Below are 19,139 nucleotides of genomic sequence, written 5' to 3' on the forward strand. Positions count from 1 at the left end.
TAAGCATATTTTTATCACTTAATTATTGTATAACTTATACAGTAGCCTATAAGTTAGTAAGTTAAGTAACATATCACGCCATCATAGTGAAAATATAACTTTTAGGGCCTAGTGCAGAAGTGCAGTAACCAAATGACGTCACGATATGAGTAGCTGGAGTCTAATATACAAAAGCATCCTGTGGTTGTGCACTTCTGGCCTATTCATAAACTTGGCCTATTAAGTGTAGAAATAAGCAGAGTGGCTATTTCGCCGTAATTAGATCACATAGCCCGTTGTTAAAGATAGGTGGTTAAGTTTATGGGTATGTAAAAAGTTGATCTAGGCTTTTTAGGGTTTAATTAAAGTTTAAATTAGAAGATAGAATTAGGTTACGTTTAGGTTACTATGTTATAACATTTAAGTTAGGTTAACAATAAACCATCAAAAATTGCTTTGAACATGCAATTCTTCTGGTGAAATAGTAACAGCCAAAATAAGAGAGCCCTTTTTGTTAGGTTCTAAAGCTCAGGTTTGGTTGATTTGATTAGGTTTCTTGACTGTTTGTTATAAAGAAAAAATGCAAGCCTATGTTTTAGTCTGAACAGGTTTTTGTTTTATAACACTTAGGAATTGTACTTGACCGTGTGTTAAAGTCAAAATGTACAGGCCTTAACATTTTAACTACAAAGAAATAAATCTTACACTTCGACACACTTGATAAACATCTGCTAATGTTTGCATACTTACTATGGGCAAACAATACAAAATTTTAGGCTTAAAGTATTAAAAGTACTATAGTACTAGGCTTTTAAACAAACACAGTATTTAACTACTTCGAAGTGAAGTAAGCTTAATTTAATGTCTTTTAAGACTTCTCCCTTCAACATAAATGGAACTTACTTTTAAAGTGTTAGTCATTATTTTATACCCATAATGGCATTATACACTATGAAAACTTGTTTACATCACAGTCTGGAAATGTGTAATGTAACTCTAAAGCCTTAAATGTTTTTAACCTAAGAAATGTGTTATGTTTTTAGCTAAGGCGCTGCTGTCTGGTATCAAAGTAAGATTGTCACTGTGGTATTCTGACAGTGTTTTCAACATTCATCTTGCATCTAAGGATTAAGGATTTTTTCTTTGAAAGCAATAGTTGCGGTCATAGTCTTTTTGATTTACTCTGTTCAATCATTTCCACTGACCAAGTTCTGTATATTTTTATGCTGATGGACATTCATATCAGCTATTTATTGAGCCTTGGCTGAACTTTTAATGTGCCATACTAACTGTACATCAAGCTAGTTTGTGCAATGGGAATACCAGATGTTTAAATCGCTTGGAATATTTCATAATTGTTTATTGCTTTTGTTGGAAACATTAAATTTTAAAATATGACAACTCCTCCTAACTGCAACTGCTCATCTACTCCAGGACCTCTTGTAGAAACAATTGTAAGCCTGTATGCTATAGATTTGCTTGTTTATCAAATTATATCATTTTTTACTTTGTATATAAGTATAAAATATGTGACTTGGTACTTGTGAATATGAACTTACTTTGCTTTATCATGCTTTTTTTATTAAATGTTTGTGATTTCAGACAAAACCAGCACAATGTGAAGATACTCGTATGTGGTATGCTTTTCTTGCTTCCTCTCTGGTTACCTTCCTTGGCGGTTTGGTGGTTATTCTAGTGTGGAGGGTATTCAATTACATGTGCTGTCCAAATTATGGGTATGGTGGTGATGATAATAGTTTAAGCATTGACTTAGTTTACATACAGCAATATGTATAGCTCACACATGAAAGTATTTTTAGTTGATTTGTTATAAGCTGCCATTGCTTTGATTTTCAACTTCCACGCTGTTGTTTTTAGACAAATTTCATCGTTCAATGCCTCTGAAAATCAATCTGATTTATCAGATGAAAGTGAGGATGAAACAAATAATTCGAAAAAGAGAAGAAGAAATAACATGATGGAGGTTGGATGGATGACTGCTGTTAAAGACTGGGCTGGAGTGATGATTTCAGCTCAGACTTTAATCGGAAGAATTTTGGTGCATTTTCAAATATATATACATTCATAATATGATCTCTCTCTATATATATTATATAAGTTATATATATATATGTATATATATGTCATGTTTGTATGTTTATAGTTAGCCCATGGTCACTTACTGGTACTACTCCTAGTAATTATTTCTAAGATGAACTCTTTAAACAACTCTTTAAAAGTTGCTGTTGGCTTTAACTTCTCATATAAAAGAACTATGATATAATATATATATATATATTTATTTTTGTTTGTATATTAATTTATTGTGCTGCAAATATTTGTGTACAAATTTATGAGCTTATCTGGTTAAAATTTACTGTAATAAGAAGCTTGTTTTTACTTGCAGTGATGTCCAGTCTGTCAACATTTACTCGAATTTATTGTTTACTTTTTTTTGAAAAGACTATCTAGGAATAAGAATGAGCTTTGAACGCTATGTAGTTTGCTTTACGGATATTAAAAATTTTTAATGAGTAGTTTATTTTGCTCATTTATACGTAATGGCAAAATCAATGACAAAATCATCGATAAAGTTTTCCTCAAATAGACTTGTCTACTATATACATTTTGAGATTGTGATTTTTCTTTTAACGTCTTTTTCAGGTGGTGCTGGTCTTTGTGTTGAGCATTGGAGCACTCATTATCTATTTCATTGATTCTTCAGAGTAAGTGTTATGTGGTATTAACTAAAACAAACATATGGTGTTTGCGGGCAATAGATAACATATTTATAATTCATTAAAGGCTTTTTATGTTTATTATCTTGCATATTTTGCTATGTTTGTATGAGTTTAACTTTGAGATGAACCTGTAATGCAATACATCAAACTGACTTGTATATACTAATAGTAATGTCGTTGAGGTATTTCTCACCTGTGCTGGTAAAAAATTGTGAATTAATTAATTTACTATTAACTGCTTCATCAGTTTTAAATGTAAATGCAATGGACTGAACATTTAATTCTTTTTAATATTCCTCTGATTTCCATTACTTTGAATTTGTTTGTTCGATTTAATTTATAAAGTGTGTATATCTGAATGCTTTTGTCTGATTCTATCTTTTCCCAAGTATTAAGTGCCCTGTTACAGATATCACTGAAATTCAATGACTATTATATTATTACTTACATGTCCATTAATATTTTATGAACATTGCTGTTTTAGGGAGATCGAGACTTGCAAGCATTTCTTTACAGATACGACTCTGCAAATTGATTTGGCTTTTAACATATTCTTTTTGCTTTACTTCGGATTAAGGGTAAGGATATCTCTTTAAGTGATCAGGTCGTGCTCAGCTTCCCCACAGGCTGGATTTTTGCAAAACTTATAACTTAAATATAAAAAGTTATATATATCTAAAGTTGACCATTATTCTTAAGAACGTATGTCACTTGTAACTTTTAAGCTCCAGTTAGATGACAAAGGATTGTTGAAAATTCTGACTGGAAAATTAGTTGTCAGTAGTGTTATGCGTAATGACTTTTTGCAACATTTATACATCCCTAAATTTATAAACATGCTTTTGACAGATTCAAATACAGTAGAATCCGCTTAAAATGACCACCTGCTTTAAACGACCGTTTTGGTACGGCCCCGAATTTTACTATATAAAATTTTCTGTTTACTATGACCAGTCTTATGACCACTTTTTCCCGTATTGTTTTCATTTATGCAATGTGACAGTGACAATTGTGCCATGTGTATTCTCACTTCACTTACTGAAATTGACCGTAATGTTGTTGTTTAATGTTAATGAAACACATGATGAATTCCAGGTGTTTTGTTATTTTGTGCCTAACTGTATCGACCCTGGTTTGGTTAAACAGCGCTGTAGCCGGTTTGGTTATTGTAACCATTCTGATATTATGACTTAAATGGTCTGGTCCCAAGGTGGTCATTATACGCGGAGTCTACTGTATCCTACTTAGTCAGTTAAACAATGTAATTCATAGCAAACTCTTAGATATGCTTTACCTGATTGTTGTTTTGTTTTTAGTTTATTGCAGCCAATGACAAATTGCTGTTCTGGCTGGAAATTAATTCCATTGTTGACTTTTTCACTGTTCCACCAGTATTTGTTTCTGTGTATCAAGGCAGAACATGGCTTGGTAAACTGATATATACCAGATGCTAACATGCTATTTAATGTAAATTATGCTTGCGCATTTAATGTTTATTGTTGCATCTATTTAGAAAACTTTGTAACTTTTTATTCAATTACCCCTACTCTCGTTTGAGATTAATTATGTTTCACTTGAAATCAAATACCCAGGTTTACTTTGTTCTCTATGTTTGGAAGTTTACTGTATTACTGAGTTTATTATTACTTTAATTTATTACCCATTCTGTGTTGCCACACTTGTTTAAATGTGTAAAAAGTTTTTTCAGTACAAAGGTAAATATTTGATTTCATAATTTCACCGAATGATATTGCAGGAGCCTCTCATCACTTGCATTGGTAGAGTGTAAAATAAACTAAGTTAAATATTTTGTAGGTTTGAGATTTCTTCGTGCTTTGCGTCTCCTCCAGTTCTCTGAAATTCTACAATTTGTGAATATTTTGAAGACAAGCAATAGCATTAAACTTGTGAATTTAATCTCAATTTTTATCAGCATATGGCTAACTGGTGCAGGATTTATACATTTGGTGAGCGTACCATTTAATCTTCCTGCAGGCGTAAACTGTAATATAACATAAATTAAAAATCCACAACTATCGTAGTTTATTTACTTCGAATAGACCTGTTTGATTATGCACGGGCACTTAATGGCTTCTACGGGCACTTAATGGCTTCTACAGGCACTTGAACTATATTAATGTATCCAATCAATTTGCAGGTTGAAAACACAGGCGACCCATGGCTTGGTTATACAAATCCTCAGAATATTACTTATTGGGAAAGTGTCTATTTGTTAATGGTAGGTGACTTCTAGCTAAAGACTCAAACAGCATTACCAGTATTACTATTTTAATTCATCCATTTACTTTGTATCTATTAGAATAAAGATTACTTTTTGCTTGTTTGACAATTTTGCAGAAACGTTTAACCAAAAATCATGCTCACTTTCAAATTTTAATGAAGATTAAAATCTCATAATATAGGAGTATTCTCTTTGAAACTAAATCTTATATAATACATGATTACAGATAGGTGATATTCAGACGCAGTTGACTAAACATGACCCCCCCCCCTGGTAGGCGAACCAGATTTTTCCATCCTCAATACCATATCCATTTTATCCTTTTACACCCAGTTTATTTTTAATATGACCTTTTGTCACATGTTTAATCGATTGTTCCCTATGGTTTGAATATTCTGGATGACTAGTAACTGATTACTTGTTTTGGACATACCCAGCGTATGGCATCCCTAAGGGAAATGATGTCATTGGACATCTATCATTGGGACCCTGGGTTTATTCATGACATTTTGCTATCATTTTTTTTTGTAATTCTGAACTAGTTTCCTTTGGTGTTACATTGTTTTTGGTGTACAACACACATAGCATTTTTGCTGTTGTAGAAATTACTGTTTTATGGCCGTATGATATATGAAACATTTATATCATATTTGTTTAGGTCACTATGTCAACTGTGGGGTATGGTGATATTCTTGCTAAGACAACACTAGGTCGATTTTTCATGGTTTTCTTTATATTTGGAGGACTTGCTATGTTTGCTAGCTATGTGCCTGAAATTATTGAGTTAATAGGAACAAGGAAGAAATATGGAGGCGCCTACACCTCTGTCAGTGGCCGAAAGTAAGTTAATTAAATTTTAAACTAATCTCTTGAACCCAGATTCCAGACTGTTTGATGCTGCTATATTAATGTACTTGGAGAAAAGTAATTCACAGTGATGCTTTGGCAACACCTTCTCTATATGGAGAATGACTACAATACATCAAGCAACGTTTCTTGCGTTGTGGTAATCTCTTGGGATCTTTAATTCATGTTTGCTATAAATTCTAAAGAATGTAATTGGGTAATGAACACGAATATTTTAGTGGATGTTAAGTGATCTTCATTATATGTAAACCAGTTATAGCGCCTCAACAGACTGGTTTTTCTAAAATGGTACAAACTTTTTAGTATTTTACCACATTTACAGACATATTGTGGTCTGTGGACACATTACTTTGGAGAGCGTTTCATATTTTTTAAAGGATTTTTTGCACAAAGATCGTGATGATGTCAATGTCGAAGTGCTATTTTTACACAGGTATGACATTATAAATTTAATGCATGAATCAGCTGACATGATATCAATTCATGCTTTGATGAATTTGTTTGATTGATTTTATTAGTTTTTATACCACACTTGAAAAAATAAACAATATTATTTTATGGCTTGTGTCATACTAATTTCAAATTTAGTATCCCACCCAACCTTGAACTAGAAGCATTATTCAAGAGACATTTCACGCAAGTTGAATTTTTTGAGGGTTCTGTATTAAATTCAAATGATCTTTCACGAGTCAGAATAGAAGAGGCAGATTCTTGTGTTATCCTTGCAAACAAATACTGTCTTGATGCTGATGCTCAAGATGCTTCAAATATAATGAGGTGAGAAATGAACTCGGGCTTTCAGTAATTTGATACAAACAATCCAGTAAGAATAGTATAATTTTCTGCCCTTCTTTTGTAAATCGGTGCACTTGATGATAAGCGTTAAGGTAAATATTGGTTCCAATTATTTAAAGTACTTTCTATGGGACTCGGATTTATTTTATTTCTCTATACTGAGTTGCGAGAAATAAAATGCTAATTTAAAACATGGTGCAATGATAGCGTAATATCACTCATTTATGGTTGTCAAACTTGTAGAAATTCATTTACTTTTATGATTAATGTTCTGCTTCAATTAATCTTTTATTGATCATAAAATGAATTATTCCAGATGCATTAGCAGTTTGCTTCACTAACCTTATTTTATGACTTTCAGAGTTATATCCATAAAAAATTACCACCCAAAAGTTCGAATTATTATTCAAATTATGCAATATCACAATAAAGCCCATCTTCTAAACATTCCTAGTTGGAACGTGAAGGTAAAGCAGTTTATGTAGATTGTTAGAACTCTTTATTTTACCCAATATTATCTAGTAGCATTATATACTATATGTATTTGCATGTATCAGTGAGTGTTGTTCAGAAACTATTCTTATTATTTGATTAAGTTGCTAATGCTATATGACCATGTTATTGTACAGCCTTCACAAATGGTATTTTCTTCAATTCCTAGGGTGGAGATGATGTTATTTGCTTGTCAGAGTTGAAGCTGGGATTTATCGCTCAGTCCTGTTTAGCTCCTGGGTTTTCTAGCTTAATGGCTAATTTGTTTTCGATGAGATCTACCATGAAAGTAAAGAAATTTCAATTCTGTCATGGCATATAGCTTTCGTTTCGAGAAAAATAATTGTTTGTGAGCAAGTTCTCCAGCAGCACAACTTTTTTGTTTGTTTTTATTCAACTTTCTTTTAGTTTGATGGCGACTCATGGCAAAAACACTATCTCGCCGGTGTTGGCACAGAAATGTACACGGAATATCTTTCTAGTTCTTTTGTTAATCAATCTTTTCCAAAAGTGTGCGAGTAAGTACTAACCACTATTTTGTGTGTATGGATGGAGATGTCTTTAATTTGTGGTTCATAATTTATTGCTGCAGACTCTGCTATAAAAACTTGAATCTATTGCTGGTGGCAATTGAAGTTAGATATGAAAACGACGAAACAAAGTAAGAAAAATTATTGCTCTATATCTAATGCAATGTATCATACTCTACTTTTTTATTATAAGACCTACCTTGAAGGTAAATGTCAGCATGATTTTTTGGATACCCAGTCACATGAAACCTTCCTAAATATAAACCATATTTCAAAACACGCTAGAAGACAAAAGGTTTCACTCTGCATTGTTATGGAATGATGCCGTTCATTTTTTTCATTCAATGTTACGGCTTGATAGTTTTATCATGTATGTTTGAATAAACTTCAATGTATTTTCACTACAAACAAACCAAAATTGTTTCATGGTACAATAAGTAAGACTGTTACATGATCGTAGTGTGAAACCTACTTCAAAAACAAGCCCTGTGGACTGTTTGTTAAAAAGATATAAGAACTTGTGTTATAATATAAAAAATTTGATAAACTAGAAATATGTTTTGTGCTTTTGTTTTTTCTTTAAACCAAATGCTAAAGATGATTTTAAAACATTTTGTGTGCATGTGAAGTACAAGTAAATTGACAATCTTGGGTTTAGTTTTTTGTGTTGTATATTTTCTGCAACTACTTTTCTTTTTGCCTAGCTTTTATGCAGTAGCTATTTCTGAGGCTCAGATTCTACTGATAGTGATAAATATTACAAGAATAATATTTCAGTTGTTTTAGATTATCACCTTTCCTGATCCGATTATTTTTAGCCCTGGCTTTCTAACACCCATGCGTCAAAAGCGGTTAGTAGGTCATTTAAAAGCACATTGGTAACTTGCACATCACAGGGCTAAGTTCAGCTTCATGCACAAATCTTCTGCATTTCAACCTTACGATATATTTAGTTTGCAACTGATGCTTGTGCCTTTTTCTGACTAAACTGCAAAAACTCGCAAGTTATACATTCCTTTTTAAAGTTACAGTAAAAGCGAACCTTGTTATGCAAGATGTTTTTCACTATCATATGTTGTAAAGTTTTGCAGTGCAAATGGTGTCACAACCTCGGTTGTCACTTTTTCTGGTGTAGCTGCAGTAATGCTCTTATTTATTAACAAAACTTACTCTCTGTTGCCTCTGTTGAAATTTTAATAATCTCATTTTGGTAATATGAATTATTTTGTGAGTGTGCAATATTTCTTACCATTCCCAAATTTATATTCCATTAATACATCAACCACTAACATCAACCACCATCAAATCAAAGAAACAGTTTTCTTGCTACAAAGGCTAAACATTGTTAGAGAATGCCCTGTTGCTCGTTACAATATTTATTTTATTTGTCATTAATAAAAGACATAATAGTTTATGTGATGTGTTTTTTAGAATCCTAATTAATCCAGGAAACCACGTCAAAATCCAAGATGGTACGCTTGGCTTTTTTATCGCACAGTCTGCAAAAGAAGTTAAACGGTAATTAGTTCAGTGCCAGTATGGTTAATAATGCCTGTTATTTGAAATAACATCAGAAGCATATTTCCGTTTGGAATTGTATGTCTGTGTATCTTTGCTTTGCTTTATGTAAACTATCATTTATGTTGCGAATAATGTTCGAGGTTATCGGTGAATATGGCTGCTAGTAGCTATTTATTATGTGGTATTTTCATAAACAATGATCTTGACGTATGAAGAGGACGGTTGGCAAAGAATTACCGTAAATGCTACGATTATTTTAAGAGGGTTTTTCATATGACAAATAATAAATAAAGGAGACAGATATTGTCAACTACATTTTACCTTTCTGAATTTAACCATGATTAGTTCATCTTGTATGTAACCATGCATATGGAGCACATGGCTGATATGTTTCATTTTCAAAATTACGCCTTCTCATGTGATTGTAACCATGCTCAAGTGAATACGTAATGTGAAAACCTATTCAGTACCGTTCTTACTTTATTACTTTTGCTGAACCAAAGCAGTTACTTTCCCATTGCATTAAAAGCAATCACCACGAATATCGTCAATATGAAGTTCATATTTTAAACATCTATAATTTGTATTAGAATTTGTCTCATCTACTGGTTCTAAACGTCAAATGTCTGTAGTAACTTTAAATGTTCTGATTTTCAGAGCATACATATATTGCCTAATATGTCATTGAGACTGTGAAACCCCTGAGCAAATGTGACCTTGTCTGTGTAAACGTAAGCTTTAGTCCGAAAAAGCTATTTGTATAATACTCGCATGTTAACTTTTAGTTTTTATGAAATTCACAATTAAACTATTCGGAAAGTGATACAATGTGTACTGAAAAAATGCAGAAATTGTATTGGCAAGTACTGTAATTTGAATGACGTTATATAACTTATTTTGATTTTTTTCTAATTAATTCCTTATTAGTGCACACTCTCTCTGACTTTCTAGAGCACTTTTTTACTGTAAATCTTGCCATGAAGACATCTCTAATCCTGACATGATTAAGTCATGTGACTGTAAGAGAAAGCAGGATTCTGGAAGTAAGTAATGGTGTAAAAAACAACTTTTTTTCTGTAGATACAAATCGTGAAAATATTTGTTAAGTTTGGTTTGATATGAAATACCAACAATAACAACCAAAACTAAAATTTACTGAAAACAATTGCTTTACAAATCAAAAGCTTCATATTTTGCATCATTGATTCATTATAACAAGCCGTTGTTTTGCATTCAACTTTCTACGATTCAGTAATGACTCATAAGCAAAACTAATGCAGCTGATTAAGTTGTGTTTGTTGTGAAGAATGATAACTTGAGCTTGGTGTTAAAGTTATGATGTTACAGTTATGCTTGCTAACTTGGTAAATGATATTTGTTATTATGTGTACTTAAATTATAGTTTTTGTAGTGTAGTTGTTTTTGTGTAATGCATGTAACATCATGTCAACTAGACATTTGTAGAAAAGGCATGTGTGTCGTAAATCGCATTGCATGTTTCAGGAAAGCAAGCACTTCTTGCCTGCCTTGGGTTTACCAGTAAATCAAAATCAAAAAATGGTAAGTTTTTCTCCGTCATGTTTAGTTAAAATTGTATTTTAGTTTAGGTTAATTGTTTCGGTTATTGTGGAAATAATTGCAATGCAAAATTTTACAAACAATGCTTATCAGCTAAAGTGCTGTTTTGAGGAGGATAATATTTGTTCCAAAAAGATGCTTGCTTCTACGGATAATGTTGCATCGATGTTCATACTGTTTGCCTTTGACACGTTCGAAGACCGCTTTTTGTAAAAAGTGTTTGTGTTTTACGAAAATGTTTTTACTGACCTCACATCATATTTCACGGCTTTAATGAAGAGTATTCATTGCTGCTGTCATTTTCTCTTTCCACTTTCTCTTCACAGTCTAATCAATGTATGGAAATTATATATGTAAGTTCTCTGATAAGTATTGATTACTAATATTGACAAATTTGATCCAGTCAGAGCACGTTTGTTGATTCCAATAGCAAAATATCGTGATGGCTCAGGTAAGACTGAAAAGCTACTAAACCATCATCACTTAACACATGCTTAGCAGTACAGAACAAATAAATTGTTGAGCTCTTTAAAAAGCATTGTTTCAGTTAAATGCATTGACAAGCATGGTGTATTACTTACAATCTTACATCAAGAAAATATTGCAGCTCATATAATAGACTACCGATACTTATTGTCAACTACAATACATACATGCCATTATATCATATTAATGCATTTTAATTGTCACTACTTCAATAAACAAAACAATTGGTGCCTAAAATTGCTTACAATTGGTATTGCACTAAAACTTTGTTAAGGTTTTTATGGTTGGGTATGGCAGTGCTGCTTTGGTCATGATTAAGCGTGTGCATGTTTATTTGTGCTGGTTCAGTTTACTAACATCGGTGCAGGCATTCACATTGTTGCACTTGTATGTATGCTGCTAACCCTGGTCAGCATATGCACTGAACTATATTTCTGATGGTATTGGATTCTTCGATTTCAAATACTTTGATCATAACTTTAGACACCTTGCCACAAATCATGATGTCAACAGGTGAAAAATCATATTTGCTTACTGATGATCTCATGTCCACCGCACCATTAAGTAAAGTCAGACCTATCCAAGGAGAGACACAGATTTGTGAGTTAAACTGTCCAAGGCATAATTGTATTGTTTATATTGGAATAACTGCTTGTTGTCCCACTTTAATGTCTTACTTGGCCATTCAGTATATCAGTTAAATTCAAAGCCAGAAAGTTTCTGTTGAGTACCCTTTGGTAAATAGATTTTATCGTTTGTTGTTTGAAATGCTGAAAGTGAAACTTAGAGACTAGAGCTAAAAGTAAAACAAACACAGGCTTGAAATCCAAGGGCAATTGATGATAAAACTTTAACATAAAAAAGGAAATCGATGTGATTTTGTTATGGTACAGTTGCCATTCAATCCGTTAAATAGATTATGGGTAAATGTACGAAGCTGAAGTGTATGTTTGTCACTGTAAAGTGTTACATTTTCTAGTTGTGTATGTAACCTCGAGTTTACAGTTTTCTTCATTTGTTTATTTAAGTTTGGAGATGTGCTGTGAGCACTTTTTTCTGCAGGAATATTTTTATCGCATGTCTTCTATTATGTGGGTATTAGTTTGCATGGTGATAAAATTGGAGTGTGGATTTTATGACTTTATAGTAGTGATTCTATAATTGCAGTATGCATTATGAAATGTAGGCTTCCTGTGAGCTGCAGTATTACTTAGAATAGTGAATCTGTCTGCATGTTTCACTGCTGAAATTTGCTTTGTTGATAAATTTGTTGTCAATTTTACTTTGCCATTTCTGGATGTTCATCTCAACGGTAATAATAAAACGGAAAATATAAAAAATGATATTTACTCAATAGTACACACTTGCTGTATAGTGTAAGGGTTCAATAAAGTCACTCACTCATTTGTAGCATTTGATTTCAGCGGACCGCTTGCCGCCACCTCCATCTTATTTAAGTGTAACTCAGAACAGACCATCTGCTGGTAATCGTCAGCAAATTGCATCACAGCAAGCAAATAAAAATGATCGGCAGGCAGAAAATATTCCAAGCAGGTATGCTTGGTCCTTACTATGCATGTTTGACTGACAAAATATTTTTTGATATGTCAAATTTTAAACTAAGAAAGCTGTTCGAAGATGTGTCAAAGTGTTTCTAGTAAATTAACAATCACGTTTTTTTTAGAACTATAATCTGATATTCTTGACCTAACCTGCTGAGCTGCAGTTCTGTCAGTTTTTCAAAATTATTTCAAATAAATATTAAACAAAAATGAATGCCGCAACACTTTTTGCAAGTAAACCATACAACCACAGTGAGATCATGCTTTATTTTCTGACGTAACAGGAAAGGGAGTAGTCCAATTATAACGACCTCTCTGGCACCGATGCATCTCGGCCAAGTTCAACAACAAGATGTTGAATCAACAATGAAATTTGATGTTACAGGAATGTTTCACTGGTGCCCCACCAGAGATCTCAACAAATCTTTGCTGGTATTTATTGGTATTGTTACTAGTATTTGATCTAGAGTAGCTATGTCTAACTGAAATGCTTTTCTCGGCCAAATATAAAGTCATTTTTTGTAATGAGCGTTGCACATTGAATAACTTATCAAACTTGGTTTAAGTTTAATACAATGTACAGTAGAATTCGCTTATATCGACTTCGAATATATCGATAGTTCGCCTATATCGACACCTTTTTTGATCCCCCAGAACATTTTGTTTGTTTATAGTGACAGTTGTAGCCCTTCTTTTCAGTCCGGGAAGTAGGAAGGAAGTGAAATACTTGCACTTTTTTGCAAAAAGTAAATGCTGCACTGTACCTTACTGTAGTTTTTGTTTTTTTTTTGGTTCAATTTCCACTGGCCAGAGCGTTCTCAGCAACTATTTGCTGCTTATGAAAAATGAAGAATAACTGTGAATACTAGGCATACATAACAACAAAACCTTTAACTTGGCTGCATAAATCCTTCACCTGGGCCGCTGGTTGGACGTAGCTGAATTAGAGAGTAGATAAACAAATTTTAGTGAGCACTACTTAGGCACAAAGACATAACTGCATCATGCTGAAAATTTTTTTCAATTTAAATCGCCGTCATCAATGTGTTATGGGAGTGCTGGTTTAAATGTTTAATTGCTCGGATTTATTACAATAAAACTGTTTACTGCAATGTTCTTTGAGATCAAACAAATAGTCTTGCTGTTTTCCTTCGACGACATGTTATGGGATTTTCAGTTGGAAGTGTTTTCATGTCATCAGAGTCGGGACCGCGCTGCAATGACCGTTCTCAGTGGACACATCGTTCTTTGTATATTCGGTGATGGAAAAAGTCCCCTGCTTGGTCTAAGAAACTTTGTCATGCCCTTAAGAGCATCTAACTTCCACTACCACGAACTCAAGCAAATCATCTTACTGGGAGATTTAGAATTCATCAGTCGTGAATGGGACACAGTGTGCAATTTTCCCAAGTTATCAGTATTGCCGGTAAGATGGTTGTTACTATATTTATTTCCAGAATACGTTAAGCCTAATCAAGAAGTTTCTAAGCCTTGTTGTAGTTTGCTGTGCGCCATACACGATACAGTATAAATGTTTTCTTGTTTTGCCATTTAATACAATTGCGGTATGTTCACCACCACTAAGGTTACATTTGTATGGTATACGAATATAAATAAGAAATGTTCGGTGTTATGAACACATCAAAGGGTTCTCCACTAAGCCGAGCCGACCTTCGGGCGGTGAACGTCAACCTTTGTGACATGTGCGTCATTCTCTCGTCCAATCAAAATGCGATTGAAGACCCGTCGTTACAAGACAAAGAATCCATTTTGGCTTCGTTGAATATAAAGTCAATGCAATTTGAAGATAGCGTCGGGATTTTGCAACTTAACTCCCATGGTATGTACATTGTAATTAAAATTGTGAAACTCCCTACTCAGAAATGTAAATTTTCCTGACGTGTTAAGTGTGCACATTGCTACGACATATGTACTTTAATATCTAACTTAGATCTAACACCAAAAAACAATGTTACGTCCACTTATGTTTTTTCAGGGTTTCCTCCGCACAGTGCAAGCGCTACACCCGAAAAGTCCTTACCGGTTAAGGCGATCACCAGCGGTGTTAACATACCTATGATTACTGAGCTAAGTAAGACTGTGACATGTATAATTGTATATAAGTCAATAACAAAGTAACAACAACATTCCATCAAAAGACCCTGAATAAGTCCGTTAAAAAATTAGTTCAAGTATTAAAAAATTAATTGAAGGCCTCGCTGACGTTAATCCACCCGCTTTTGGTGTTATCCCAATATTGATGGTACCCGTAATGATGAATTTAAGATGAACTTGCAGTAGTGCGTGTTACGTTTATCTGGATTGCGCGTTGGTTTTTTAACTGATTAAAAGCGCATTGAGACTCACTTCTGTTGTGTGCAGTTGTTGACACAATTCTTGGAACCGATATAATTACTAAATTCGGGGATTTTCACGATTGTTAATGTTTAATTTGTTTACCACGGTTCGGTTGCTAAATGCGCAGTAAAAGTTATTTGCCATTTTCTAAACAATCTTTCTTTGTGCAGTAAACGACACCAACGTGCAGTTCTTGGACCAGGACGACGATGATGACCCAAACACCGAGTTGTATCTCACTCAGCCATTTGCTTGCGGCACCGCTTTTGCGGTCAGCGTGTTGGACTCGCTCGTCAGTGCTGTAAGTCGGTGCATTATGTTGCTCAGTTGCGTTTGTGGACGTTTTCTGTAGTTTATTCCTAGTCTTGCAGATTTTCGTGGAACGTTTTTTGTTTCTTTTTCGCTGTTTCTTCCATGCAAATTTTCAATCTTTAATGATACGTTGTGTAAGTCGTGTATTTTGTTTCGTAGACCTACTTCAACAGTAACGCGCTGACCCTGATTCGCACCCTAATAACAGGTGGGGCAACCCCGGAGTTGGAAGCGATTCTCGCCGAAGGAAACACCCTGAGAGGCGGCTACAGCAACAGTGAAACCTTGGCTAATCGGGACAGGTGTCGCGTGGCTCAGCTAGCCATATTTGACGGCCCGTTTGCCGATATTGGGGTAAAACCTAAACTATGGTTTAGACCAGGGTGGTCCAAGATTGCCAGCATGAAGGGCCACATTGAGGTTTGAGGAAAACATTGTGGACCGCAAATAGGAAAAACTCTGTAGTCTAATGTAAGCAAAGAACTCAGTTTACTGATCTAGTCGACCTAATGTTTTGCCGCACTTCTTAAAACTATCTAGTTCTAAGCGACTCCAACAAAGAGCAAAAATCATCGCATACGTGCCTGTCGTCATACCATGCAGTGACGTTAGCCGTAAAAAAGCATTGCTACTCCATAATAATCACATATTGACTTGCAGTTCAAGGATGTACGACTTATCTCGGGCTGTTGGCTAATGTAATGATTTTAAATGAAACATAGTTGTATTTTAACATCTGCTCGTTTTGCACTGGACATAGCGATGTGATGAAAGTGTCCCCGGGCCGCATGCGGCCCCGCGTGCCAGGATGTGGACCACCCTTGTTTAGACGATTGTAAATCGGAGAATTTCTAAAATGTGCGCTTTCGATTTTGTTTTTGCTTCGAAAATTACTGAATATTGTTTGTTGTTTTTATATTTTTGTCTAGGACGGTGGTTACTACGGCGACCTTTTCGTCAAAGCATTGCAAACGTACAACCTGTTGTGCTTTGGAATCTACAGGCAAGAACCCATTTTTAGATGGATATTTAGTTATATATTGTGTAAATCGCCTGTTCCAGATACATGTCATTATCTTTCGAAGTGACTGACGATTTTGACAAGTTGCTCGTCTACATTTTTCCAAGTGCCAAAGCGCTGCTTGGTGGGAAACTTTCCACAACTTACAATGATCGCATCATGCTTGACATTAACTTCCTTGTCATTTTAGGTTTCGTGACGTCAACGATCCCGTCGCAAACCCGACTTCCAAACGTTACGTTATATCCAGTCCGCCTGATAAATTTGTGCTGGTGCCGTCCGACCTTATTTTTTGCCTTATGCAGTTCGACTATTGTGCCGGCAATTCTGCAACACTCAGGTAAGGGCTGTCTATTTCCACTTAATCATTAATTTGGTCATAAGTTTCATGCATCGCTCCTGCTTCATTCATAGATTTCTTAATACAACTAATTGCCTCTTTGCTCCTTTTTTCCTATTTTAAATGTTAGGATGCTTTTCTAATATTCATTTTAATCTCGTAATTGCGATCCTCATCATGTCATCTTTCCTCATCCATGCAGCGGTGAATGCTATGATAAGGCGAATGTAGTAAATCCTGATCTCTCTGCCTTTTCTTCTCATCCCGTCCATTTGTCTGACGACACTATAACCGCCGTGATCTCAACTACGTCTTCTTCTTCATCTGCACCAATTTCGTCGAATACAGGGCGTCGCCCCTCCTCGCCACTTCCAACCTCCATGAGTCTGGATGCTGACAAGTTGAAACTTCCATTAACATCTGTTTCGAGTTTCTCGCAACCTCTGAAACTGAACACCTTGACCCCTGCGACTGTATCGCGATCGAAGCGACAAGTTTTAGCGATGACAACGTTCGATTCAAAATTTTCCACCTAATCTCAGTCCTTTGGCGCCATTTGCACGTAAAGCTCTTCATAGCTGAAACATTTTCGCCATCGTATCAGGGAATGAGCTTTTATTATTTCCATCCCACACTTACTTACACTTGTTTTTTTCTTCCTGTGATGCCGTTCGTCTTGCACTGTTGCCCTTTTCTATTTATAACCCAATGCGTTTACTTTGTCATTATCGCTTTCTGTTTTTCTGTTTCATTTCCACCCGCTTTCATTTCTTTGATGAGCTTCGACTTATCTTATACAAGGTAAAGTCTCCAATGCGCACAGATTTTCATCAGATATCATCAGCACTTGGCCATACTTATCACTAAACGTTCACTTTTTCATCAACAGAAAAGCGTCCAGTTCGTCCTGGGGAGGGTCGAAGACCGTTGATCTGCCTCAACTTCAACCACTGGACAACGATGGTCCGCCAGTGTACATCACGCAGACGTCATCGTCTGCGAGCCATCTAAAAGCAAAGCCGTCCAGATCGTCTTTTTCGTTTCACTCGCCTCAGAACAATGGATCCAGACATACAAAGCGGGGCAGCGTCCAGTACCAACCTTATCCGAGCGGGAACAACAACTCCCGACGTCAAGACGACGAGGTGTGGGGAAACCCCGGACTAGCGACTAATCATAAGCACCAAGCTTCGACCGGGTCAATGGACTCCGCCACTCGGCAACCGCAGACACGCCGGCGGACTAATAAATATGATGTAATCGTTGCATGACGTCATGCTTTTATCATTATTGATATCCTTCCACGAGCTTGCCTGTTTGACCATACTGCCAAGCTTAGCTTAACTTGCATATAGTAGCAGTAGTACAAGTCTGTAAGTAATAGATGATGTTCTGCATTGGCTCAAAATTATTTTAATTTCGTATATTGTGCGTACTTTTTTGTGTTGTCAATTTCTCGTAGTGATTAAATTTTTTTGCCAATGTGAAAGGCGTAGGCCAATTTTTTCTGTGTATGGTTGTAGCATGTATAAGTAATTTGGGAAAGATTAATTTTGCACATGATTTATCTGTGATATAAAGATGTTGTAGGTATGAACTTTTTGTCTAGAGTGCGCCTTAATATAGTATTAACGTTATTATCAGCACGTGAGTTTTGTTGCAATTTTACAGGTTATATTTTTAATGCAATATTTGCACAGATAATAATTTGTTTCCAAATAGTATCATTTTCTATTGAGATTAGCTTTCGAAATTTTCAGCACGTATTTGTATAGTAATGCGGTGTAATTTAATCAACGTTTGTTCTTCTATACGCAGCTTGGGAAAAGCAGTATTACACTTTATCCTGTTCGGCCATAAAATTTCTTGAAAACTCTAGTTAAAAATGAGGTATGAGTTTTGAATTGGTAAAAGCTTATCCGTTGAAATTGTTTTTATCTACCGTCATATTTTGTTGTTTGTAAATTTCTTGTTCGATGTACTTTCTGCTTTTTTATTGTAATTGAGATTCAAGAGCACGCAGCTGTTCGTGCAGATATGCTTACGTTTAGTTGTGTATATCGATAATACAACTTTGTCCTGCTTCAAAAATTTTTTACTGTTACCCAGCAAATTTTGAAATATTTAAGGTCGTTATAGTCTACATACTATAGCGATATATTATTTATTAATAGTCCTTCAGCTCTGGGGCCAACTTGGAAGGGTCGCCCTGATACCGATGCTGTGACCGTTTTTATGTGAGAGAGTTCTCTTGAAGGCCAGCATGTACTTTTGAAGCTTTGTTTGCTGTTGAAGATGTTTGCTGATGTCACATT

The 19,139-nt window shown here is 34.9% G+C and overlaps 1 protein-coding gene across 5 annotated transcripts; it reads left to right on the forward strand.

The window, feature by feature from the left end:
* Nucleotides 1-1,003: 1,003 nt before the first annotated feature.
* On the forward strand, nucleotides 1,004-18,915 carry LOC143444250 (calcium-activated potassium channel subunit alpha-1-like). 5 transcript variants are annotated; one of them, XM_076943421.1, is made up of 31 exons: nucleotides 1,004-1,433; nucleotides 1,582-1,715; nucleotides 1,858-2,038; nucleotides 2,644-2,705; nucleotides 3,205-3,298; nucleotides 4,037-4,148; nucleotides 4,536-4,687; nucleotides 4,879-4,959; nucleotides 5,621-5,802; nucleotides 6,152-6,262; nucleotides 6,418-6,606; nucleotides 6,986-7,091; nucleotides 7,286-7,405; nucleotides 7,525-7,634; nucleotides 7,709-7,777; nucleotides 8,465-8,497; nucleotides 9,078-9,164; nucleotides 10,119-10,210; nucleotides 10,671-10,727; nucleotides 11,149-11,196; nucleotides 11,715-11,831; nucleotides 12,656-12,785; nucleotides 13,078-13,225; nucleotides 13,995-14,219; nucleotides 14,441-14,633; nucleotides 14,790-14,885; nucleotides 15,322-15,452; nucleotides 15,623-15,817; nucleotides 16,393-16,466; nucleotides 16,675-16,824; nucleotides 17,714-18,915. In XM_076943421.1, the coding sequence occupies exons 1-31, from the start codon at nucleotides 1,374-1,376 to the stop codon at nucleotides 18,093-18,095; spliced, it is 3,921 nt and encodes a 1,306-aa protein (XP_076799536.1). In that variant the 5' UTR covers nucleotides 1,004-1,373; the 3' UTR covers nucleotides 18,096-18,915. The 5 variants fall into 5 exon arrangements, with proteins under 5 accessions (XP_076799536.1, XP_076799538.1, XP_076799537.1 ...); XM_076943423.1 differs by lacking the exon at nucleotides 11,715-11,831; XM_076943422.1 differs by lacking the exon at nucleotides 8,465-8,497.
* Nucleotides 18,916-19,139: the final 224 nt, after the last annotated feature.

Source organism: Clavelina lepadiformis, chromosome 1 (assembly GCF_947623445.1).
Source record: "Clavelina lepadiformis chromosome 1, kaClaLepa1.1, whole genome shotgun sequence".
NCBI lineage: Eukaryota > Metazoa > Chordata > Ascidiacea > Aplousobranchia > Clavelinidae > Clavelina > Clavelina lepadiformis.

Excerpts from the sequence above, each read along its gene's own strand:
- LOC143444250 (XM_076943421.1), top strand. The coding sequence starts at position 1,374 with ATGACAACTCCTCCTAACTGCAACTGCTCATCTACTCCAGGACCTCTT. Across the intron at positions 3,299-4,036 it reads TGCTTTACTTCGGATTAAGG|TTTATTGCAGCCAATGACAA; the intron begins GTAAGGATATCT and ends TTTTGTTTTTAG. Across the intron at positions 15,453-15,622 it reads TGGACTCGCTCGTCAGTGCT|ACCTACTTCAACAGTAACGC; the intron begins GTAAGTCGGTGC and ends TTTGTTTCGTAG.